The sequence below is a fragment of the Amphiura filiformis genome, chromosome 7, assembly GCF_039555335.1.
Source record: "Amphiura filiformis chromosome 7, Afil_fr2py, whole genome shotgun sequence".
NCBI classification, from domain to species: Eukaryota; Metazoa; Echinodermata; class Ophiuroidea; order Amphilepidida; family Amphiuridae; genus Amphiura; species Amphiura filiformis.
This window is the reverse complement of record NC_092634.1, coordinates 46,236,881-46,264,653: the sequence shown is the minus strand read 5'-3', so window position 1 is coordinate 46,264,653 and position 27,773 is coordinate 46,236,881. Positions and strand designations below refer to the sequence as shown.

General features: G+C 35.8%; 1 protein-coding gene and 1 long non-coding RNA gene across 2 annotated transcripts in view; both read left to right on the top strand.

Moving 5' to 3' along the window:
• Nucleotides 1-27,773, top strand: part of LOC140157252 (uncharacterized) — a 246,147-nt gene that overhangs the window by 87,543 nt on the left and 130,831 nt on the right. The gene's annotated exons all lie outside the window — the stretch shown is intronic.
• On the top strand, nucleotides 3,466-7,092 carry LOC140157246 (uncharacterized). Its single transcript, XM_072180371.1, has one exon. The coding sequence runs from the start codon at nucleotides 3,748-3,750 to the stop codon at nucleotides 6,259-6,261; it is 2,514 nt and encodes an 837-aa protein (XP_072036472.1). The 5' UTR covers nucleotides 3,466-3,747; the 3' UTR covers nucleotides 6,262-7,092.

The window sequence follows — 27,773 nt, the reverse complement described above, 5'->3', positions numbered from 1 at the left end:
ATGAAGAAAATTGTATCAAAATGTCCACTATTATTTCATGTTGACAATATCTCAAGTTTGTTAAATATAATTTTCTATACAGATGCGATATGCCTTATCACTAAAGTAAACAAATTACACAGCCATTATGGTCTTGCTAGCTTCTGTCAGGGATATTTGTTTCATATCCCTGCTTTTATGAACACCAATTATTATTTTGTAACATAAAATATATTATACAGGTTTATACACACATTGCTGGGTTATTCCAAGAATCAATAAACATTGAATTAAGTATAGATAATGGACTTAGTTTTGTGCGAAGTAAATCGCCCATTGTAGCTTGCTGCATAGTTTTCTATACAGATGGTAGGCCTAGTCGCAAAGTAAACATTCAGTATACTGACCACGACCTGCCTAGCTTTGATTAACCAATCAGTTATGTGTATTGTCAGCATGTGATGGCCTATAAGCCAATAGCAAACATGTTTATAAAAAAAGGCTACACATTTCCTACACTGAACAGTCTCACTGCCAGATTAAATGGGCTAAATAGTCCTTGTCATGTGGGGCAGGATTAAAAAAGGCATACAAACTAGGGTAGAGATATTAGGAATTATTTCCTAGCCTCTTAACCACAGGGTTGGTGGGCTACAATAGCTATTCAAGACACAGGATATGTAAGGGATAAACTGTGCATATATGAGATGTGGTGGGCATGGTGGGGACACTGTTCACTGCCGGGATGCCGTGAACAAAAAAATAATAATAAGAGGCATAACAACTGATATAGATGAATCCAACGAGCCAAGTCATGGTCAGGATTTGGTCGGCCATATCTGGTTCCCCGCATGCACCAACCAGGTGTTGTGAGTGCCCAATTGGGTGGATTAAACCCGCTTAAAATTCGATGTTAGATTCTTTTGTGTTGTTAACTGTCATCATTCTTTTGTCTACGTGTAACACGGGTGATAGAATGCAGTTTACAATCCCCTTCAAGGTCGCATCATCTCACATTTTAGGTGAGATAGTTGGGTCCCCGTCGCGGCTATGGCTGCCATTGAGGAGTAGGAATGCGTGTAATTGGATTCGTCTATTCGCAGGTGCATGTATAATATGAAAGGTATTGTTATGATGTTCTCCGCTAACATTGCTAGTGTCTGATGTTTAAAACTTGTTAATGTGTAACTTCCATCATTGAAATAATCGGACATGCTATTCATACTCAGGAAATTTACTAACTTGAGAATTTATGTTGTGAACTTGAGTGTAAGCTTATGGTTATAAATATCCAAGCTACGCTCAGAGTTATATACATAGAAAGCGGGTGGGGCACTCGCATTGGAACGCGTCATATGCCTGTCAATAGAGCCCCTTTTTCAAAAGCTTACATCCAATGCCATTATAATGTATGGAAGCTACACCAAATGATCCCGTTTTATCATCCGTTTATCATCCAAAAAAACACAATGTTTTGGGCCAAAATAGAGTAAAATTAAAAATTTTGAAATAAATTGAATTAAAATTGACAAATGAAGTATTTTTGAAAAATTGGATATACCACCAATGAACCCAATTTTTAGCAGTCCACGCTGAATGACCATTTTTTAGCTTTTTGGAAACACGTTCCAAACTGAATGAACTCAGCTACATACACTTTAGAAAGTACTTAAATGTCAAAAATATTATTTTTTAATCGTTTGTTTTAAAATTTGTATTATCGCGAATTTCAAAAATTCTAAATTATTTGATATCAGTATGATATTCCGCGTATTCAGAATGCAATTTGGTGTGCCTGATGTACTCTCAGGTTCCACAAAAATACTGTGCAAACGTCGCTATCCGAGCCCTTTAGAAGGTGGTTTAGGGATGAAATCAAACTCGACCGGCGCGCTGTCAACCACCGGTTCCTGGCGGTTCCATCCGGTTGGAGCCGGTTTATGTTTTCCTTAACAATAGAACGTGGTTCAACCAGCAGCGAATTTTGATTTCATCCCTTAGTATTTTTAAAAAAATGTTCAAACTGACATGATACTGTCAACTACACGACAACACGCTTGGAAAAGAATTGTCCCATAGGGATCCCTCTTGGAAACGTGGGTTCTTTATATTTTTATGTTCAAAGCATTAATGATACTTTGAAGAACCTTTCTTTACATTCTTTCTTCATATACTTTGAAGAATGCTCCCCGGGAGGACAACAGAAGAACCTTGTAGAACCATTTTTCTAAGAGTGTATAGTTTTGTTTTTGTTGGAAGTATTCCATTTATCTGTTGAGTAAGGCTGCCATAATATTATAGACAGACATTAGACTATAATTATGCTAATTAACCAGGTCTAAATGGCGACAATCCTTGTAAATTAATTTCCACAATTTGCAAATAATTTCAAAATTTTATGCAATACGTTATAATATTATAATGGACATTATAGGATAGACTCCGCGTCGTGTCTTGCCCACGCCCATGCATAATTTAATTTCTTCCTAGCAATGTCTCATCACAGGCAATGACTTGTTCTTAATTTTCATAACATTTTTGCCAAGGATAATAATCAAATTCAAACCATCATGACTAATATACCTATATTAGTCTCAGATCATGATCATTACTATAATCTGAGTTTTATACACAACTCCAGATTTTAGTAAAATACGGAAATGATTTAAATTAAAAATATATGTTATGTTTTACTAAATGAAACGTAACTCGACCCTAATCCTTAAGTTCGACCTAAATGGGAATCAAATTTTAAAATTCCATATTCCGTCAATTTTCATATGACAAAAACGTATTTTGTCGCCACCAAAGGCAGCGAACTTGTTTAGTTTTTTTTAACACTAGGTAATTTGGCCGAATTTTTTAATTAATGTACTGTTTTAGTGACATTCTTTTCTTTTTCTTTTTTTTTTTTCTTTCTTTTTTTGTCATTCAGCATTGTTCAGCGGGTGATATTTAAAAAAACCCTTCCAGGCCCCCTGGAAAATATTAAATGGTACATCCCTTGAGCTACATGGTCGCATATGTCAAATGGTAATATTTTTAACATGTTCAATGAATATGGGTATCATTTTATAATTCTATTATAAAACAGGCTCAAAAAACCCCTTTAAATTAACTGATAATAACTTTTGGAGGAAAGTGTTCCGGTCTTTCTAACTTGACACTGGAATTAAATTTTGCATGTTCAGAATGTAAGATAATTAAGTATGATTACATTAAAATAAGCACTTCCTTGATATTTTCATAAACATAAAATGCCACGAAAAATATACCAACAATTCATAATTAATAACATATACACATAATAATTGCAGCCCGTGAATTTGTATACAGCCGGATATGCACCAATCAGAAGTCTTTACACATCGTGACGTCACTACTGTCATAACCCGACACGTGATCTAGACTAAAGCCAAAATGTAAAATACGAAGTGACAGCAGTATATCAGGGCTAGATCATCTCTACTTTCATCGGCACAGCAAACACGAGACCGGACCTACATTTATAATAGTCCAATGTCTCATACTGTGCTTATAACTAGCTCAGTTCAATGACAGACATTGCCATCATTCAACTGTGGACTTTCAAATCAACCGAATGACTAATATCATAGTCATTGTGTCAAAACTTCGGATACGTTGTACTTCCACTTAAGCATTATTGTCTGCACTTTTTCAAAATCTGTGTCAGTAGTTACTCAGAACGCTTCTCTGTGAACTTACATCATTTGTGCAGAAGAAGATATACACGTACATTCACAGACAATGGCGTCGAGATATATTTTTCATGATAAATTTGAAACTGCGCTTAAGTTTTATTCCAGAATTGCTCTTGCAGTAAGCATTTTGTTGTGTCAAGTGCAATATAATACAGGAGAACAATCTACCATCGGATTACCAAGTTTCCTTTCGGAACCTACAAATATCACCGTTCAAGAAGGTAAAACTGCGAGACTCCATTGTAGCGTAAATTTTTTGAGGGACAATCAGGTGGTTGCATGGATGAAGGAAGATAGTTTCCAGACCAGTGGTCTTGAAGTGCTCGTTAACGACAAAATGGATAGGTATTCCATACTGAAGTACACATTTGACGACCGTGTGGAATTCCATCTGGAAATCCGAAATGTTACTTTTGGTGATGCTGGTGCGCACCAATGCTACATCATCGAATTTGGTGATCATAACCAACGTAGAATGCGAAAATCAAAAGCAGCTTCGATTACTGTGATAGAAAGGTGGAATAAGCCCAAACTACGTTGCTTTGAGCCACCTGATTTTGATTCAGATGGTTTTGTAACAACTGAGACATCCGTTGCAGTCGGATGTTCAGTTCGTGACGCCGAGTGGTCGCGATCATTGGAGTTACAAGAGAATGGAATAAGCGTAACGACAGATTCTCGGTCCTTGAAGAATGACACCGTAAAATTACGTAAATTAAGACATCGTATTAAACCTAATGATGGAGAGACTTTGGAAGCCACATTCACGTGCGCTATGTATTTCTCACTTCGCGATGGAACTGTTGAGACCGAAACTTGTACTATTGGTTCTCTTCGTGTGCGAAAGCCTCTTCCTCCTCCAACACTACCACCAGTTTTTTACGAAGAAGAAGAAAATTCTCTTTGGGTCAAAGTGAGTGAGGATGCAAAATTCAATTGTCCTCCAAAGGAATCAAAATCTTCTGACGGAAGAAGATTAGCGTGGACTATATACCCTCCTTTATCTCAAAATAGATACTTATTCAAATATGATGGTAAAGAGCTAAGCATTACTAACGTCTCCAACAGTGACAGTGGTATTCTAGTGACTTGTGTTATATATTCTGATCAGATAGGTCGCAAAGATATTGAAACGGTTTTAAGAGTAGGCAAAAAGCCAACTTTTATCGCACAAGGCGATGATCCCAACGTGAGGAAGCGTCCTCCATCAAATATTGCATCAACTGGACGTCGTGGTAATCCAGGTAAGAGGCTAGTTGTTCCTGACATGAATAATCCAGATTGGAAAATACTTCACGCGAAATGGAATGGAATAAGGCATGAAACTGATGTCGGACTTGTTCGTGAAATTGACATTCCAGTGGATATTCTACAAAGTTTTCCTACTGTACAACATGATCAAGAGACCACCACTAAGAGCAATACACCATCTGAAATGCGCACAACGACAGAAATTAGCTCAACAACAGCAGCAACAACTGCAGATCGCTTTAACGAGTCTTTTGTGACTGGACCACCGATTGATATCGGGGGCTTGCTACCAAATGAAATATTGCGTAATGAAGAGAGTAAATTTGGTAAAAAACCGTCGTTGTTCACAGGCTTAATACTCATATGTAGTGGTGCTCTGATAAGCGTTCTCCTACTAGGGTTAACATTAGGACTTAAATGTCGGACTAGAGTACAGAAGGAAATACCTAAACCAGACATATCTGATCCAATTCCTTTAAGTCTACCTGAACTGTGTATGGATAGTACCTATGAAGAGATGCATGCGAATCTCAATAAATTTCCCGCGCATTCTATTGTGGCAGGTCCACCTGGAGTAACTATGTTAGAACCACGATATCAGGATCCTAGTGCTAGTAGCTGCAACTCGGAACTTGTATTTGGTAGCAACCAAGTTGATTTTACAGTTGAACCATTTTATCCACAAGAACACATTTATGGTGGCTCCCTTCCACCAGTTAATTCAGAAAATTGGACCATTGATCTTGATCAACTACCTCCACCAGAAATACATTTTCATGATCCGACCTTGTATCATCCGGAGGCAGTTTTTAGCAACAATCCGATTTATCATCCAAGCCAAGCCTATCGTCCCAATGGTGATAATCGAAATAATGAGGGACTACCTGAATCCCGTGAGCCGGATTATTCTCACGAACTTTCTCTCCATAATCACCATCATCATCCTCATCCTCATCATAATCCCCAATATTCTTGCGAATGTTCTCATCAAGATCATGGCAACAAACACAACATTGATTGCCATACTCCATATAATTCAAGCATCGAAAGCGATCCCTATAAATTCGAATATTTACAATCGGATCATCAGCATAACAATCAGAAACCTATCCATATAGATAATCCAGCTTTAAGTGGACTTAGCCGTGTGAATTCGGATGTCAGTCATGCTAGTAGCTATTATAGCACTTATAAACAGGAGTATGATCCGGATTACTTACCACCGCGCATGGCATCATGGTACAAAGGTTCGCCGCCTCCATTTAAAACACCCAATCACACGCCTTACGGTTTATACGAAGTTCTTTGAAAAAACGTGACATTTTTTGAGAATAATGTTGTGATTCATTACGAAGACTGTGTAAGAGACTAGTACTTACCTGCTGTTTTGGCAGAATGGTAATATCTGTATATTTTGATATATTGTGTGACATTATATTGTATATAATATTGAGATGGAGGAAGTGCAACGACGATTGACTAGTTGCAGAACTTTGTATAAATCAATTTAAGGATAAATTTGATTTGAATGCAGTCAATCTAGTTAGTAAAACATGCATGCAAATGATCATGTAGTTTCTACACCATTGCATTCAGGATTATGCAAGAGTATCCCCCACATATATTTCCTACAGAATAAACTAAATTGTTAACATGTGATGCCGTACTCCAGGGGGCAGAATATGTTGTTGTCATCATGTAATACTATACAGACTGAATCTAAATGGTTGTTCTTGGCATTTTGAAGAAAATATTGAAAATATAAAATTAATTTCATTTGAAATGTAAATTACGCTAATTAAAATAATATATAATTACTACATGATATGCTTATTTTGTTGGAATTTACAGTTGCCTTTTGAAGATATTGTCCTTTAAATGAAGGAAGGTGATACCACACATTTCCTCATAAAATGTGATATTCTCATAAGTAAGAATTCTTATTAAACCTGACATACTTTGCAATTTTAATATTTAAACAAAAGTGCCACATCATTATTTTTCTATAATTATAACTATTTTCAGTGATAGCTTTTTAGATAGTCTACAAACAAAATATCTCCTACTTTCATATATCGCACTATAGTATTCGTGGTATATAACCTTTTAAGCATGATTGTGATGTTCTGTTTTAGGAGCTTTTAGGTCTTAAACACATTTACAAATCAACATTTTAGAATGTTTAGAATATATTTAACTCCTAATATACGTAAACGCGGGTTTGCAGTGTATAAGATGATTCGCAATTCCAGAATCATGATGCATTGTGGGTAATATTTGCCTATTTTTTGGAGATAAACACGAGGAGGCTGCAGTGCATTTCCAATGGCGGCATATTTTCATACATTCATTCCTACATGTGTTAATATTTCCTGTGAAATACAAATTCATATTTCCTGTGAAGACCAAACTGACGTTTTTATGCAAACGTCAAAGTTCACCCCATTGAAAATGTACAGTAGCCTCGTCGTGTTTATCTCTAATTGTATTTGGCAACTTCATTTCTGCATATGCGCAGTTGTAATTGCGAAAGGGCTTATTTTACAAACGTATGTTTTAACTTCTTCTGTAAAGGACAATGTGTTTATTTGAAGTCAAATAGAATGAATTTTCGATATTTTATAACATTTCAGTCGTTGTTGTGTTGCTTGTTATATTTGTTTCCTCTCTTTCGCTTTGCCCTGGATTGAAAACAATTTCATTGCATGACCTTCAAGTATGACGAATGATTTCAGAACATTTATTTAATAATCATAAAATATCATCGTCACCTGTTTTATATCCTTTATACACTAATCTCAATATTTAGGGTGATAATATAAACTAGTATGCATAGAAATCTATTGAAACTGTATAACCTATCACGGATTTAATAAAACGGATTTTGTGAAACCTCAGTTTCCTGGTTTGAAATTGTAATCATACAATGCAGTGACCCTCATTGTTATCAACATGTAAACAAACTACAATGAGAGAAAAAAAATACTTCGCCAGAAAATGTAAGATGAGAAGCCAATTGTGCAAGTCCCTTGTATTGGTTGTAACTACCAGAGCGCGATCATGATCTGGAGGTTGTGGGAATGGACCCCATCAGAGCAATATACCGTCTCTTTTTCCTCTGTTGTCATTTATTATAATATCGTACATTATTTAATGTTAACCTTAAGTAAACCAAGGTTACCAACTTCTCTTCATAATTGAAGTCAATTTCCTTTGACATAACATAGGAACTGAAAACATTTGTAATGTGTGCCTGTACTGACATGAATTTAACCTGTTAACCAGCTGGATTCTGATTCACTTGCGTATCGTGAGCTTATTTTGCTGAATTACTTGTCTTATATACCAGAATGGCCAAGGCAAAATAAATATGTTAATTATTTCATTCGACTGCGGCGCAGGCGACCACAAAGCTTTTCCAAGCACCACAATAATCAAAAGGGGAACATAGTTTAGATGCTTAAAAAAACTTTCCAGACTTTTGTTGAGGAGTTTAGTTATACCACAGATATGGATATATTGAACGAGCAAATAAAACTGGTCTTTCGTTTTGAAGCACTCACTTATCCGTTACCATGTTTATCCTTATGGCTCAACTCGTCTTACGTTTATGATGCACTACATCCCCTGATAAATTTTATGACTAATTTTTCATTTTTCTCAAAAAATAACTACACACTGGTAACAAAAGTTATGTATATTATAGGGCCAAGGTATCCAATTACTTCACTGAAATTTCAGTGATTCAAGACAAGTGGTTCATTATGTATGTTAAGAAATGAGGTACATTCTAGCGGTACCTCTTTTCTTATCATAAATAACGTATCGCTTGTCCTGAGTCACTGAAATTCCAGTGTAGTAATGTTATTAGTTTTTGAGAAAAATGCAAAAATAGTCAAAAATTTATCAAGGGGTGCAGTACCACTTTAAATCGGCAACTTAGTATTGCACCTCTTAATTTTGAGGTTTTAAGTAGATGGTTTTAAAAGACACAATTTTCTTAAACTTTTAAATGAAACTTGGTCATTCTCTTTAAACGGGAAAAGTGCATCAGCAGATCAAAGTTGCATATTACTTAATATGGGAATTTTGCCAAAATAATGACCTTTGGTATTTTTTGGTCCAATGTTCTTTAGCTGACCTTGGATATTTGCCAATATATTTCTACAATTTCGTAACGATATAGGAGATATCATAATTATGATGCAATTATCGTATATGACACCAAACAATTTCTTGATGAGTGATGGATTAATATGGTTCAATCTTTTTTACTGAATACTTTTTAAGAACAATGCATGAAGATTATGGGATCATTGAAGGATTACATAATGGGTCGCACCATTTGCTTTCAAGGGGAGTCATGGGAGGTTTTTGTGAAAAAAAACCTTTGCCCACTTGTGAGACGAAAAAAGATTTTCGCCACACTGATGGGTAAAAATAATAATCCCCCAACACAACGCTATACAAAGGTATATATTAAAATTGAAAAACAAAATTAAAACGCCGCCAAAGTGTCATTTGTCAATTAAATCTTTATTTAATTCAAAATACAACAACAACAACATATTTGGTATTTGATATCTGTAAAATGATTCAGGTGAAAAGCAAGCTGTTGGAAACTACTTATCCACAAAAAATAGCGAGTTTACTAAAATTTAAAAGTTTTTAGAGGCCTGAGCTTTCGATTTAGCAGGATCTTTATCCTTTGATAAAGATCCTGCAAGCATCGAAAGCTCGGGTTCTAAAAACTTTGGAATTGTTGATTCAATCAGTTCTACATCAACCTCAACTTATGTTCTGTAACTTGATATTGTTGCCTCTTATTGTGCTTTTACATTACATTACATTACATTACATTACATTACATTACATTACATTACATTACATTACATTACATTACATTACATTACATACAAGGCATTTATAGGGCGCCATTTCATAAAGACCACGGCGCCAAGATGGAACACAAAATATTTGAAAGGCAAAATAAAACAGCAAACTGAAACAAAGCCACCAGATTATTGTGGGAACAGGAAGGTTTTGAGACCTTTCTTGAAACTTGGCAGAGAAACAGCAGTACGGAGTTCAGATGGAAGTGAGTTCCAGAGTGCAGGTGCGGTGAGAGAAAAACTCTTGTCGAAAGCTGATTGCAGGCCTTTAGGGATGAATTTTGGTACACCATGACGTGTAGTGTCTGTTGCAGAACACAAGCCGAGACGAGTTTGGTTGTACAATGAAATTGATTCAATGAGATAATTTGGTCCATATCCATGCTTTCATGATTATAAATTGAAATGACACCCATAAGGCCCTTAACAATTGATTTTGAGTGTACTGTTTTCCTCCCGTATTCAAAATTGAGAATTGCAAAATATTTAAATATTTGCTTTTTATTTGACATTAATCTCTGTTAAATGACAATTTGATACTTTTTTACTTTGATCATCCTAACTCTATATGATGCTGAACAAATCGAGGGCTTAGAGACAGAAGCAGCTATGTCCATTTGTTTTCTTAATTACATGTTACTCATTTTGGTAACAAATGGACGGTTAATTCTGCCATCCATAAGAAAATGTAAGTGACTTTGGGTATATGCATGGTTACTTGCGTCTAGCTAACTGTTCAAGTGACCATGCATATACAGCGTGTCCCAAAAGTAACTTAACATTGTGAATTTGCCATATCTCAAATATTTCCTACTTCATACCAAAATGGAGAACATATTCATATAGATTGATCTTTTATAATTGGTATGATACCAAAAACAGCATTATTGATGACCCCTTGACCTTACAGTGCGACTGTACATATGTGTTTATATCACTCATACATAAATTCTAGACAGTTCATTGGTTGATTACCATTTGCCATTTTTACCATCACCCTCTCCGTGTGATAGTCTTTACTATCACAGTGCTCTGCCGTAGTGCGCCTGCGCTAAGCCGCGCGCTGACTGTTGGACTCGCCGATTTAGTCATGGGGTAGACCCCAAAATGTGAAGTATATCACGGCAAAGCATGGTGTTATGTTGATGAAAAATGTATTTCCTACCTTAAATAGTATTTTAGTAATAGAATTTATGCATGAGTGATATAAAACAAATATTAACTGTCTTAAATTCGTGTAATGGTCGAAATATAATCACTCGGTGAAAGATGTATTGTTCCATTCCACTCGCCGTTCCGGCTCGTGGAATGGAACAATCCATCTTTCACCTCGTGATTATATTTCGACCATCACACTCATAGACAGTTAATATTTGTATAATATCAAACCCCTAAAAGCAAGCTCATATGTTCTTTGTTCAAGCACATGAATGATGTGCTTCCCTGAACAATAGAGTTGGTTCACTCACTGCACATGCTACATTTAGGTAAGAACATTCATGGATTAGCGTAAGCGGGACTGCTGTTTTAGATTATAATTAGGATATATTGACAATATTAAACTTTACTTTAAAACAGTTTAAATGAAGATGAATTTTGCTGTAGATCAACGGATTCAGATGGTGTGGTTCTTTGCCGAGACAAAGTCGGACAAACTCACTCAAGCAAAGTTTAAGGAACATTTTAATGTAAATTATGCACCCAGCCGAAATACAATCCAGCAACTAGTGCAGATATTCCTATCAACTGGATCTGTTCATGATCTATCTCGGGCAGGACGTGAAAGAACAGGAAGATCGGCTACAAACATCGATGTCATACGAAGAGCGGTGGCGAAAAGCCCAAGACGATCAGTACGTCGACTTTCAATGGAGAACAACGTACCGCGTATAACTGTTCATCGAATCCTCAGAAAAGATCTTAAGCAGTTTCCATATAAAATCCATATAAAAAGAAAATGAAGATTACGCATTGAAAACAAACAAACAAACAATCAAACAAACACAGCAAAATTGAACAAAACATATTTTAAAACGATAAAACGTTATATCGTGTTATCACGCCTCAAATGACGAGACTTATTTTGCGTTTATAAAAGTGGGTTTTACGGTACGGTAGATATCCGTTAATTTCATGCCAAAGGGTCATGACCACATAGGCATGTTTGGTATCATAACATTTCTAAAAGAATTATCTACATACTGTGCAATTTTTGTAACAACACTATTAACCCAACTCAAGTTATGGCATATTCACAATGTTAAGTTACTTTTGGGACACCCGGTACAACAAAGTCACTTGCATTTATTATGGAGGGTATAATTAACCGTACATTTGTTGCCGAAATGAGTAACATGTAATTGAGAAAACAATGGACATAGCTGCTTCTGGCTCTATAGGCCCTCGAAATAAAGAACACCTTGCATTATTATCAACTAGCGGGATACCCGCGCTTCGCGCGGGTCCCCGCTAGATGAGTAAATGGGAGCGATCACTAAAACAGGAGGAATTACTGAAAAGGTAGAATCATTGAAAGGTAAATTTTATTTTTCTAAACCTGTCCCTTCTTGCATTTCCATTTTCTTTTCAGTTTATTCTGCACGGGCCTAGTTTGTTTCCATTAAAACAAAATGCTATTTAGCTTGTGATTTTCCGTTTCCATGTTATTTATCTATCTAGGCCTTACCCCATTCCCATTATTTTCTAAATCTATCCTTTCTTATACGTTTCCCTTTATAGCTTCATTTTTATCAGCTGCTTAGCTTGTGATTTCCGTTTCCTTCAGTTGTTATTTATTTTTCTTATTTTTCCTGATTAGTTTCTAATTTTAACTTCTTTTTTCCCTTAATTTTCCTGATTAGTTTCTTTCTTTCCCTCTTTAGTTTGCTCCCGTTTCATTTAATTACTGTAATCATAACCCGTAGGCCTACCTTTTTTGTCTTCTTCTTTTTTTTTCTATTCATTTAGCTCCTTTCTTTCTCTTCAGTTTCTTTTGCATAGGTCTATTTTGTTCCCATGCTGCTTAGCTCGTGATTTCCGTTTCCATGTTATTCATTTATTGAGCCCCGTTCCCATGCATTATTTTATAAATCTACCATTTCTTACATTTCTCCTTTTAGTTTTGGCTTTTTTTCTACATTTTGTTCCCATTTTTCATATTTCCTGCTTAGCTTGTGATTTCCCGTTTGAATTTTATCTATTTAATTCTGTTCTCATTATTTTAGTTTTTTTTTTACGTTATTTATTTATTTATTTATTTATTTATTTATTTATTTATTTATTTATTTATTTATTTATTTATTTATTTATTTATTTATTCATTCTTTCTTTCATTTTTAGCTTCCTTCTTTCCTCTCGTATCCTCACGATTTTTATCATCTTGGCGGGTAATCTCTTAACCGAATCCAGTACCATGCATAATCCACAAACCGACCCATCCATAGGCCTACCTTTTCAGTTTTGTCTTCCTTTCTTTTCTTTTCTGGCACGGAAAGTTGGTCTGTGCATATTATGCACCCCGTACGTGCGCGTCACATTGCTCAGTACGCCGACGTACTAACGCCAACCCCTGCTGCCAGTTAGTTACGGTACGCGCTACCACTGAGTTTTGACAACAAAAAATCCCGGGAAAAACCCCGGTTTTAACCATATTTTCACTGATTTTGAGGCCAATTCTTGGTCTTGACCGTTTTCAACCAAATAAAGTGCAATGCGTTCCCCGTATATTCCTCAATCTCCCGTATGAATGTGGCTGTAAAACCAAACGACGATTCATTATAGGCCTAAAATAAATAATAAAATTCACGCGACGTAGCCTTAATCTCTTGGCTGCCAACTTCGGTGCAGTGGCGGAAAATGGGGTGCGTAGCTCTGCGTAGGGGCGAAAAGCTCGTAAGATCATTCTTAAAGTACGCGATGTTGTGCATCTAGATAGCCTGAATCATTTCTTGGCCACCTCGCAGTTGACAGAAAACAGGGCAATGTTGCTCTGCGTATGGTTTTAATGGAAATATTATTACGCGGTTCACACTGTCCTTATTACCCACAATGCCACTGCATGCGATTTTGCATAGCAACACGACAGTTTTTTATGTTATTCTCTTAGTTACCATCAATTTTGCAAAATGAACCTCAGATGGTTTAATGGCAATATGTACCCGATCAATGTACGAATAAATCAGAGCTGAAAGTGAAATCATCTCTGAGTCTATTCGCGCACAAGATTTAGCGACTTCCTTTTATTTATATAGATGTATAAAATCAACCATAATTGCAAATATAATTAAATCCGCATTGCCAAAATGTACTGTTGATATTGGGCTGTGACCACTCGTTTCAAAATAAAGAAAATAATAAATAATTAACAATTAAATATTACCTCGTGATTTTAGAAATCTTAAACATTAAACTAAGACTTTAATTTGAAGGGCTTAACATGAGGTAAACATAAATTGATATGATTTTGACGTTTTGGTAGATGACTTCAAAATCAATACAAGATTTGGTGCCGTGGTAGCAGTATATTCACTGTAGTATCACATGTTAAGTTAGGATAGCATAGATAGTGTCAACGAGGAGAGAGAAGAATTAAGGTACAAGTTATGTTCACCCCTGTATATCCTAAACAAAGACGAACATGTTAAAATTAAAACAAGCAGCTAATACTATACGGGCTTAGAGGTAAGTTCGTGTTAAGCTCATTAACTCGATATCCAGAATATTCAATAATTTTTCGGAAATTGAATCTAAACCGTACCCTTAATTATAAATCTAATCCCGGCTCTTAAAGCATATTACTCCAAACCAAAGCTATCAAATTATACACGTTTGTTTATTTTGATTGGTTTTGTTATGATTTTATTTGTTTTCAATTTCATATTATTTCAGTTGTTCCAGCATTTGACACTAGATATATAGCTGTTGGGTGTGGGTACGTGGGTGCTAGTGAAATTTTAGTCAGAATTATAGTTACTAATAATTAGTATTACTTCCTTGCCACTCTTGAACAACCTCAGCGATAATACGCTAAGCTTATCTGTAAGTCCTTCCTTCTAAAGTTCTGATTTTATTTTGGTTTTTCCTTCATATTTCCCCCTAGAGTGCAATTCTTGTAATAACAATCGCATTCACTCACATTAGATATATTAAATAGGTATTATCCGCTCAATTTAAAAATGACAAACAGATATGCTTAAAAAATTAGCACTCCGTATATTTTGGGCGTTGGCACTGTGTCACACGGGAGGTGATAGGACCTGCGACCATGTGCGAGGTGATACGAGCTTACTCCATGACTTTATCCGTTTTGGCGGCCTTTGATTTGTAAAACATTTTTAACGTGTTAGTCCAAATAAAAAAATAAACATGTTTCACGTCCCCTCCCGCTTCCTTTTTTGAGGTTTCTTCAATTATTTTTTATTTTTTGAAATTCAGTTATAACTTTTCAAAAAATATGTCTAGAAAGTAGATATGCTTTCTATAGCCTTGCTAATATGCAAGAAACACTTTTGGAAGGTTTTGTGATAATTAGAGGGGGGCTACCTCTCAGAACAACAAATAAAAAGAGGCCTCCTCCTTTTTCCAGGCATTATTGTATACGCTAAAATAGCGCTAAATATGGGTATTTACACCGATTTTGCAATAAAAATAGAAAATAAAAGCCCCTCTTCCTCCTTTTTTCAAAAACCCGGACGTGAAACATGTTTTTTATTTGACTTGGCCTTATATATTTAGTTTTGGTAAAAACGTTTTAATAACATTAAATGTCGGGTTGTAATGGTCATTAAAACGTATTGAAACGTTTTGTACGAAAACACACTACAATTTTTACATTTTTTATAATGTTGTCAAAATGTTATTGTAAAATATTTTTTGCAAACATTTTTGCCAAATATTTTGCCAACACTTAATAGCATTATGTTATAATATTTTGAAATCAGTTTTCTAAAAATTGTTTCTGAATGTTATGAAAACGTTTTATACCCTTATATACCCTTTGTATAACCCAACATTTAAACGTTTTCTGTTTTCTGATAACCTTTTGCGAATAAGCTATTTACTTTATAGAAGTAAATGTTCCATAATATTAAGGGAAAACGACTGATGTTGTTTTGTTACACAGTCGTGACGTTAGTCACGCTGTGTCTTTTTTCTTACAGGTTCTTTCTTCTTCATCATCTTCTTCTGTCGACCATTACATTTGCTCTATAGCACTGCACATGCGTCACAAATAACATAAGAGTGATACTATGTGCACACGTGCATTGACATAAGCCAATGCCTATTTTCGTAGATTTTGAGGTCAAAGGTCATTAAGGGGTCACCACACGGCTGTGTTCGTGGTCTTAGACCACAGCTATGTCTAGTTGTTTTTGATCAACGATGGCTACATGTAATTAAATCTGATACTAGTGGCATATAAATATTAAATTAATAAATCAACAAGGAAATATTGAGGCCCTAATCTTACTATAAATAGGGGAATGTTGTGACTATCTATCTATCTATCTATCTATCTATCTATGTATGAAGATCGAAAGGCTCCGTCAGTTTGGATCCAAATGTCGCCAAATTCATACGGGAGATCGAGGAATATACGGGAATGTCCTGTTATTAATTTGGTTGAAAACCGTCAAGAATTGGCCTCAAAATCAGTAAAAATGTGGTCCGTTGCTATACTAGGTAAACAAAAAAAGTAATCAGTTACTAAGCTAGCCATGCGCGTCGCACGGGCTTATTTAATGCCAAGCCACTCGCGTATCGCAGCGATACCGCGCGGGTAACGCAGCACTACGCCGGCTCGCGCGTAAACGACGCAGTGTCCCGTAATGAATGATATTACGGGTGAACGACCGTAGACACGCTATATGGGGAGGGCGTAATAAATACGGGAAAAAGATGTGTGTTAAAAAGTACAAACAACATGAAGAGGAAAGCCTAGGCCTACTATAAATATAAAATAAAATAAAATGAGGACAAAAAGGTACGATATGTGGGTTATAGTTAGTCACAGTACGAAAATGAAAACGGGAATAAAATAGGCTAAAGAAGGAAAGAAAGAAACTGATCATGTACGGCAAAAAGCTAAAATAAGATCAGGAAATTTAAATAAAAAAGCTATTAAACTGAGTACAGAATTAAATAAATAAAATGAAAACGGGAAATGACAAGCTATGCAGCAAATAAAAAAAGAAGCTAAAAGGGAAATGTAAGAAAGGACAGATTTAGAAAATAACGGGAACGGGATTGAATTGGTAAAAAAACATGAAAACGGAAAATCGCAAGCTTTATAGCAGCAATTTTTACCTTTTCAATTATTCTACCTGTTCAGTAATTCCTCCTGTTTTAGTGAACGCTCCCATTTACTCATCTAGCGGGGACCCGCGCGAAGCGCGGGTGTCCCGCTAGTCATAGTAACACGCCAAATGTTCAATAATATTGAACATTTGCTTCCATGAAGTGCAGTATTTCTTACCATTCTCTCATTCTCTTCTTATATGTCTCGCATATACATGTGCAGCAGTCGGTATAGGTAAACTTTTATGCAAATTGTGTAAAAAAATTAGTTAATTTTACCAAAATTAATCAAAAAATTACATATTTAGGTAAATATTGCAGAGTTCTGAGGTAAATTTTACTTAATTATGAGCTATACGTACATAACGTTTATGTAAACATTTCTTTTTGTGTACCCATTTCTTCTAAAATCTTCAATAATTTAAGTAAAACGCCTTAGGTTGTTTTGTTGTTTTTGATTCCCGTCAACGATGGTTACATGTGATTAAATCTGATACTAGTGACATATAAATATTAAATTAATAAACAAACAAGGAAAATTAATATTGAGGACCTAATCATAGTAACACGCCAAATGACATCAAATTGGCATGACGCCGCTCCAAATAGACCATATCCTGCGTTGATCTTGTCACTTTTGTTAATGTTATGTGTATACTACAGTTACTACCTTCGTAAATGCTGCTGAGTTCAGTCAACCTTAAAACTTTTGTTAAAGTATAAAATAAAATTTATAAATATTTCTTTATTTTTATTTTTTATTTTATTCATTTGGCAAGCAACAACAAAATTGGAACAAAACAACAAAACTGAGGTCTGCTGAGCTGGCAGGGAGCACTGAAAGCACAAAAGAGAATATTTCTTTATCTATTTCTTTCTTTATTTCTTTCTTTCTATTCTTTCTTTCTTTCTTTCTTTCTTTCTTTCTTTCTTTCTTTCTTTCTTTCTTTCTTTCTTTCTTTCTTTCTTTCTTTCTTTCTTTCTTTCTTTCTTTCTTTCTTTCTTTCTTTCTTTCTTTCTTTCTTTCTTTCTTCCTTTCTTTCCTTCTTTCTTTCTATTTTCTTTTATTGTTTTGTTCTTTTCTTTCTCCTTTTCTTTTTTTTTCTTTCTTTTTCTTTCTTTCTTTCTTTCTTTCTTTTTTTTCTTTCTTTATCAATTTTTATTTTTTTTTAATAATTCATTCATTTATTCATTTATTCATTTTATTTTTTTAAATTTATTTATTCATTCATTTATTCAGTTTTATTTATTTATTTATTTATTTATTTATTTATTTATTTATTTTGTATGTTTTATTTCTTATTGGTTATCTATCTTGAAGGGATTTGTTTTTGTGGGTTTTTTTTTCTCTTTGTTTAAGGTGCTGATTTGCAAATTGTTCCACTTGCTTATTTTACGTATTGTCTCTTTATTAAAGATCCAATTGTTCTGTTTTATATCTTAAGCCTACCATTTACGACTCGTAAACATCATGTTTACAAATTTTGAGTTGTATTGCTCCAGTATGTTTAACATGAGAAGCAGGGTCTATGGTACACTCATAGAAATTGTTCGTTGGCATTACTCAGTAAGTTGATGTAAGTCGTTGCGTCAACTTTCCGAGTAATGCCAACGCGTACAATTTTGAGTAACGCTGACTCGATATCATTATGTTGGTCGCACTCATTTGCACTTACTTTATTGAGTTGTTACAACTCAGAAAATCAAACTAGGTTAGCATAATTTTCTAGAGGTGTGCTATAGTATACAAAATTTTGCACTGATTACAAAAATAAATATTTGAATACTGCTAATTGTGCAGAAAATGATCCAATTATGTGAATTAAGTAACAAAGTACCAAATTGGGATAACTCAAAACAATAAGTACCAGTAACTTAATATGAACGAGTTACATCAACTTACATGTTGAGTTACAATAACTCAACTAATTGGTTCTTTGAACCTTGTTTATTTTTCCAAGTTCCCTGAACTTGAATTCAGAAGTTGGCATTACTTAAAAAGTTGACGCAACGACTTACATCAACTTTTTAAGTAATGCCAATCAAAGTTGATTAGTTGACGGAACTTTTTGAGTTTTTTCAGCATTGTTTAAGTTCGGATAACTAAAATGAACTTTGTTTTGGCAACTTTTACACTATTTTTGAGTTGTCCAAACTTACTCCTTTTGAATTGCGCCAACAAGGCGAACAAGTCATTTCTATGAGTGTATAACAATATAAATAGAATAGAGGTATTGTTTTAGCCGCTGTCGTGCATCTATCGTCTCATATAACACGGGCGACACCATCTTTTCGCCTCGTTGTTTTACTGAAAATAATGATGTCACCCGTGTTATATGGGACGATAGATGCACGACAGCGGCTAAAACATTACCTTTATATACCTTAACTGTGTTTCCGGTGATTGCAAAGCAAAACACTACAACTGACAGGTAGCTTATCCTTATTTGACCCCAGCGCTGTGGTCGAAGGAAACTAATTATCAACATAAACATAATTAAGTTTGGGAAACAATAAAATCTAATTATAATTTGAAATAACTGTGATATAAGACAACGTACACTTGGGACAGACAGACTTGTTATGACGCTTCCAAGATTCATAAATAGATTCCATTAATTTGTTTAGCATTACAAAGACAAGACTGGGTTATCACAGGGCTAAAGCTCTAATACGTGTTAAATTTAAACCGTTTGTGTAGTGGATTTCTTGTCTCATACCTCGTCATCAATTAATATTAACGTTTCTTTTCTGCATGTAACAGTCTAAAATAGAGCACGGCGCACGAACCTGCAAACTTGTAAATTTCAATTTGAAGACCCCAGCGGACATGGTGGCAGAAGGACTCAGGTGCCAAAAACTATAGTTCTAACATATTAGACGGTTTCAATCTTTAAATTAGAGTCCGAAGTTTACCGTTTTCTAAAATCTATTTTCCGTGTTGTAATCCGTGTTGTAAAATTTGTAAATCCATGTTTTATGAATAAAGCTTAAAATGTATAAACGATGATTATGAATGATATTAATGTCACAATAAAGTGTTCAATATCGCGATCAATATGCTCTGATTGGAATATTCTCACGATAATACTAGGCCGACTGTTACGATGTTTGGATGGATAGGGGGTTCATGCCTAAGACGCCAATGACAAAAGGAAAAGAGATAAAGACACTGAGAATCCCGGGGACAGAATCCGGGACAGAATCACATGCAAGTGTTTGGGAGAGCTTCACCCATTTACTCAAATGAAAATGCACCCATCACACAAATTAACAAAGAATACATTCAACATGTTCAAAACTCTAACATAAAACTCGAGCCTGATATAATTATGCGACTAATTATCCTTTTGTATTGTTTTATTTTGACGTCCAATATTTTTAGTAATAATAACCTTGGACTGAATACGTGAATATTATAATTCGCCCTTCTTTCCCCTACAGTCCCTTAATTACACTATTCAACCGGATTTCTAATGGTGACCGTTTGGTGAATTTCAAACTGAAGTCCTTTTTGTCCTGAGGGAGCACCCTCAGGAAACGAGGGTTCTTTATTATGTCCAAGAACCCAAAAAGGTTCCCGATAGAATCAAAAGGGGTTCTAAATACCCATTGGAGAACCTTTAATGGTTCTTTGAAGAACCTTTAAAGGTTCCCCACGGTGGACAGACTAGGAACGCTTTTAAAAAAAACCTTTTTTTTCTCAGAGTGTACGACAAATAGGAATTTAAAAGAATCATTCTGTTTCCGATTGCGAATCATTCCATAAGAGTTGTACTATTTCATCGGTGTCTTTTCATGCTAATTGGTCAAAAGACATCATCTGGTCGCCTAGTGAACACATTCTTGGATAATGTTTCCTTTTATAGTTATTGCCAGTTACGTACAGTATTATCCGTATAACAAACAAATGAAATGATATGATATTTTTAGGAAATTCAAAACTTTCAATTTATTTTTCAAGTTAACACATTTTGGAGTCGGAATAATAAGATTACTTAGCAAATAGCTGGAGCTATTAAAAGTTAAGTTAAAACTTTCTAACAGAATGCTGGTCATTTTATAATGTGTGCTTAAAGATACAAAATGGGAAAAAAGAGAAAAAGAATAAAAAACGACCACAAAAGAAACATAAAAATGTCAGCTTTAAACTAAAGTTTAAAGCGAGTGGGATGACATTAGTCATATTTGTTTTCAATATTATTTTTAGCCAGTGCAGTACATTTCTTAATAAAATGAAAGTTATTAAATTAAACTTCAACACTACTTGTTTATTTCGCTTACCGGGAGCGCTTTCATTAGCCGATGTTGTTTAGCTCTGATGTTTTCTTGGAAACGGCTAGAGACCAACCTGGATAGTGTTGAAGCTTAATTTAATAACTTTCATATTCTTTACTTGACTTGTTTTTTATACAAGAGAAACAATTTGAGAGTAATTTTTTAATGTGACCCTGTATAAAATTTTATGACCTGGGAGGGAAATTATTTTTGGCCCTTACTCCAAATTTGTTAAGCATAATCAAGAGCTACATCTGTGCCAATGTCTGTACTTTGTCGGTAAATTGCACAATGATTCTGCAGCACTAAACATTTATTGAAAACTGACGCCACTAACCACTATTCGCACTCTCTTCAATATATATTTATTGTATAAAACATATAAAACGAAGTGTTGGAAAAACTATTTATCCAAAAGAGAGCCTTTGTAGTTCAATTCTAGCCTGTTTGGTTTTTTTTAAATTTAAATCCTAGCAGAATCTTCATCATTTAGCAAAATGTAATTGAAGTGACTCGATACGATTGTAAAAACAAAACAAAACAGGACATCGCAAATAATGAATCTGCAACTATAAATACCTTTTTTTAATGTCAGAGTTATTTTCAAAGATTTCTCATTATTGAACAAATTATGGATGTCTTGATTGTCTTCCAAGTTTGATTTTTTATTAAAATGTGGATGCCTTGCACTTTGTTCAACCTTTCTTAGCATGTTAACATTAATCATTATCAAAGAGACACTCACACTTTTCTCTGAAATCACGTCACTATATTAGCGTGCCATGTCTTTAGAAATAAAAATTCCTTTAAAAAAGGAATGGGGCGCCCAAATTATGTGAGCTTGGACGTGATATGGTGAATTCCATGGCATGGTGTTTAGATTTGGTCCCGGGGATTTGGTATCATAATGATTTTTTCTAGGGAAGAGTAGAAGATGATCAAATGCAAGAGAAATGTGTTTGATTGGGGAAGGTGTATCACAGGACCGTTTTGGATGAAATAAATTGAATTGGAATGAAGCTGTCGTGTCAATTTGCGATTATGTGGGGTGGGGGAGTTCAATTTTGGGGCATATTGTAGTGATGATATTGCTTTGGATATTGAATATTGTTGAATTTCCTTATGCAGGGGGGTATATGATGGATAGTATAGAAGAGGATCTACCCCTATGTTGACCAAAAGAAAAGTTTTTATGAATGTATAACGTCTGTGATACATATACATCATAACGTCTGTGATACATATACATCATCTACTTGCTAATACACTGAAAATCTAATAGAGATGAAGGATAAAAGACAATTACAGAACATTCATTCTTCATAAAAGTAGCTATATGGGTATACAATGTTTACAAGATAAGAACGTTAATGTTTTGTACATGAACGTAACATCTTTGATACATAGTTGTTAACACACTGAAAATCTGACTAGAGATTTACAATTTGATGATATCCAAAAGAATACTTACTAACTTAGCATTGAAGAATTAAAATAATTACAGAACTTTCATTTGTTAACATACACGTAGCAATGATTAACAATGTTGAAAATACAAACGTAACGTTTTGTTCATAAACATAACATCCTCGACACATCTAGGATCCGCATAATTTGTTGATTAATGTCATAAACAGTCACAAAAGATTATGGTCTGATCATTTTATCATATTGCATTTGGAAGAACCAGGCTTTTCAATTACTATCAAAACTGCTGGGTACCAAACTTTTTGATACAGCTTGTATAGTAATTTGTTCTAATTTCCATGCAAAAGGAGCCAGTTGTTTCATCCTTAAAACAAATAGGCTACACCATAATTTCCAATTACCCCATGCAGATAGATAAGACCTTGGTAAGATAAGCATGTTAATTGTTATTTCACTATCACTATCTTGATCTTGATAAGATGCCTGACTTTGAAACTTTGGGTACAAAAACTCATACTCTGCAAGTTAGGTCAAATTTTGCACTATGATTGTTTATTTGAGGTTATTGGACTATGCCATTCAGATTAGGCTATTGTAGTCCATAGTGTTGGTCACCGTCTATCGGGTTCTAAGAGGCGGTAAATTGGTTACAAAGGTCAAAGTGGTTACAAAGGTCAAAGGTCTCGAATTATTTGGTGTTTTTACAAATCCATTAATTTTGTCTTTTAAACAAAGAATATACGCACACCATTTTATCCTGTGCATAACAGAAAACAATAATAAAATAAAATCCAAGCATATTGTGGTTTTATTTCTGAGCAAGGGCATAATTTTAGCAAAACAATTGCGGAGTAAATCTAGTAAGAGTGAAATTAGAAGCTTCTCACAAACTCATGCCTATATTGTGGGCCGCCTCCGTAGAGGGCGCCCCAAAAATGTGATATCTTATTCATGGTAATCATGGTAATGGTTTATGACATGAACGACAAGGGTGGCGATTTGTAAGCAAGCCACAATTCTTCTCACTAATGGCTTGTTATCCATGGTAATAGCTGTGTTTTTATTTATCATCATGATCATGCATGGCATTCTTTCCTGTCTATGTTATCATCACATACATGACATCGGCATTGTCATCATGTCATCTTCCATGTGAATTTTGCATTCGATGGGGTAAGCTGAACTTCCGGAAAAGGAAGAGGAGAAGCTAGCAAAATACAGAGTCCGCACAATTGTACAAAGCTGTCCACAACAAATGTAACGGTTTCTTTAAACCTGAAAATCAAACGTAAAAAACGGGGCAAAAAAAGACACATTATACGACGTACAGATCGCATTGAAGCTGTTTTCTTAAATCATAATCATATGTCCCGTGATTGTAAAAGCTTAAATGATTGTTTGATGTATCTATAATAAATTACTGAGTTTTTCGAGTTGGTAAGGCTAAAAACTTCTACGTTTTACATTATTTCGGAAAACGGATTTTTGCGTTGCGTAGAGTAAAGTTGTCCGCACCCCAATAAAACGTCCAATTTTGTTTTTGTTTACGTTAAGGGTGTCAAATTATGTTAATTAGTTTCAAAGGCACTAGCATGGCACCCCGGGGGCACTCACATTTTTTGGGTAGGGGTGTGCCACCGCCAGTTTCGAACTCGAGGTCTAGGGAACTGATCGACCGTCAAATAGGGAGGGTCTAGGGAACTGATTGGCCGGTCAAAAAAGGGGGGTCTTGGGAACTGATCAGCCGCCAATGGGGGTCTCGAGAACTGATCCAGGGTAATTTTCAATTTTTTTTGTTGCATTTTTGCCACAGATTTTCGAAAAAATTGATTTCGATTCTTGTCAAAAATTGTGCATCGAAGTATATCGGGATGAAAAATAAATTAAATGTATCTCAACATCTGGACCTGGATCATTCCAAGCAGAATGTCTGCATCACACTTGAATCCAGATTAGGGACCGATCGTTATTTACGGCAGGGTGGGGGTGGGCGTTTTGGAAAAATCAACAAAAATTTTCGCGTTCCCCCCTAGCGTCCGCTCAAAATTTCCGCGTTGCCCCTTGTTTTCCCAATTTAAAACTTCACAATCCCGCCCTCCTGGTTCAACTAAAAATTCAGGTTCCCCCCCTCTCAAGACTAAAAAACTTGTGTTCCCCTAAATTGTCCCATTACCTCCCTGCCATAAATAACGATCGCTCCCTTAGTAGGGAGCCTACAGGGATCTATTCTATACGATGATTTTTATTTTTGGGTGGATCATCTGGAAAGGATAAAATTCAAATTGAGAAAATATTCTAGGTATGACTTGTACTTTAATACCAGAACACGATCATGTCAGAAATTAATATTTTGTTCTGGGTCTGATTATTCGGACTAACTTGTACTATAACATCCAGATCATAAGAAAATGATAAATAGCCTAAATTCCCTGTACTGCTGGCCTACTTTCTCACCTACTGAATAATTATAGCAGCAGTACTACAAGCAAACCTGAGATTGCCGCAAAGAAAAACATTATAATTCATAGTTTTATGTGAATGGATCGAGCCATAAATGTCAAGTGTGCAGAATTCGGCAGTCTTTCCACCAGGCTGATAGATCGAAAATCACTTCTAAATTCACTATTCGGGCCAGCCAATGAAGTGTACATATTTGAGGTACTATAGTCATAATATTTACTTCCCGTTTTATTCCCAATGATGGTCTCAATTCATCAAAATGTTCATGTCACCATCAGCCGAAAAGTCCGATGATTTTCAATGTCATGGCCTCGAGTGATGTTTACATTTTGAAAACAATCACAAAATTGGTCCAGTGTTGCCTAAAAAGGAGCCCAAAATTCACCTTATTCCTTACAATGTGTAAAATGGGGAAGAAAATGATGGAAAATTCCCATTGAAGGAAGTTTTTGGGCTGCAAAAGTAGCTTTTGGGCCGAGATTTTGGGCTTGTAAACGTAGCGCGGAAAACATGCCAATCTATTGTCAATGAGAGCGGAGATGATGAATTCTGTGAGTCTAGCGAACGGCTAGAAAAAAATTGAGTCATCAGAGCGGCAATCAATGAATTCAGGGGGTCTAGGGAACGGCCAGCGGCTCTGAAAAAGGGGGTCGTCGCCGCGGCACATACCCGTATAGCTGACAAATGTGAGTGCCCCCCCTTGCTTGCTAAATTTCATACACTAATGCACAAATCAATTGTAGTCCCGGCCCCCCGGGGCACTAATGCACAAATCAATTGTAGTCCCCGGGATAGCGGGGACCTACCCGGGGATGTAATTTTGGAAACTGTTACAAACATGTTACAGTCCCCCTTGCCCCGGGCACCATGTTCTAAGTCCCCGCGAGTGTTTCACCCGCATATGACCCGGCACAGTTGTGAGTACTTTTCTATTACGTCTCGGGTACACTCCCGGGGTAGATTCCGGCCTGTTTGAGAGGCATTACATCCCCGTACACTCCCCATTACATCCTAGCCAAGTCACCGCTCGGACCCCGCTATTGCCAGGCCCCATACGTCCCGGGTACACTCCCGGGGTAGATCCCGGCCTGTTTGAGAGGCATTACATCCTGGCCGTACAGAAATTGAGCTGTTACATCCCCGGCCAAGTCCCCGCTCGGACCCCGCTATTGCCAGGCCTCTGGGGGCCGGGACTACAATTGATTTGTGCATAATGTTGACATAGTCTGAAATAGGCCTTCTCTCATGCCATCGGTGTGAGGATATCATGCCTGTAGTCTGAATTAACCATGTTAACTTGGCCCTATTATTATTATACCTCAGGCACCCGGGGGCACTCCAACTTTGGAGGTGACGCGTATGTAGGGCTGTTAAGACCCCCTTTTCAGCATCGCTGTCACCCAAAGACCCCATATTTTTTTACGAACACCTGCTCGCTCCGCGCTCTGTCACCCGAAGACCCCCTATTTTTCCATTTGATCTGTCACCCAAAGACCCTTACAAGTTCAATTTGAACAGCAACTTTCATTTATCACTGATTTTGTTACTTATTTTGAAAAAATAAAGAAATTTGAAGCCATTTAGAACTAGAAATTAGATTTTCGAGGTTTTTGTGGCGCTGTTTTGGTTCTCACCCGAAGATTCCATTTAAAAAAAAGGGCATGTTCTCACCCAATGACCCCATATTTTTTACATTTTGCTCTCACCGAATGCCAAAAATCGTGCTCTCACCCAATGACCCCATATTTTTTACATGTTGCTCTCACCGAATGCCCCTTAGTGCGAAAGCGCCAGCCCTACACCTATATCCATTTCAAATTGAAGTGCCCCCCCCCCCGGGCTCAGGCATTCAATATCATTTTTGCAGATCCAGACTCAGACTTGCCATAATCATAATTTTTGCAGATCCAGACTCAGGGTTGCCAAAATTTTCAGTCAGAATCATAGGTAAAATCACCCAATTTTTATTTTTATAAACTATTGGCTTCTGGCAATATATAAATTGTGGAAAACATTTCAAAACTCACCTCATTGGGCTACCAAATTGTGGTTTCAAATGTACACATTGTGGATAACATTTTAAAAGTCACCTAATTGGGCTACCAAATTGTGGCTTTGGCAACCCTGTCAAGACTATGAACATCTCATTTACACCTATTTTGACACATCTTGGAGACTCACCATAATCAATAATGACTGTCAACAAGGGTCAATGTCCTTTTTGGATGTTGGAGTCATGTGTCATCTCATAATACCTAAACCAACCAATGGCTATAAAATATTGATCTGCCATACACACACCTTGAACATGTACATGTAACCTAATTGTTCTGCCTCATATACACACATTTAACATGTACATGTATGTGACCCAATGACTTTGTATCTCTCATTTGCATAATGCATGTAATGATATTTGTCTCAGCTGGATGATATTGACTTAGGGGCTGGCATTTTCTTCGGAAGG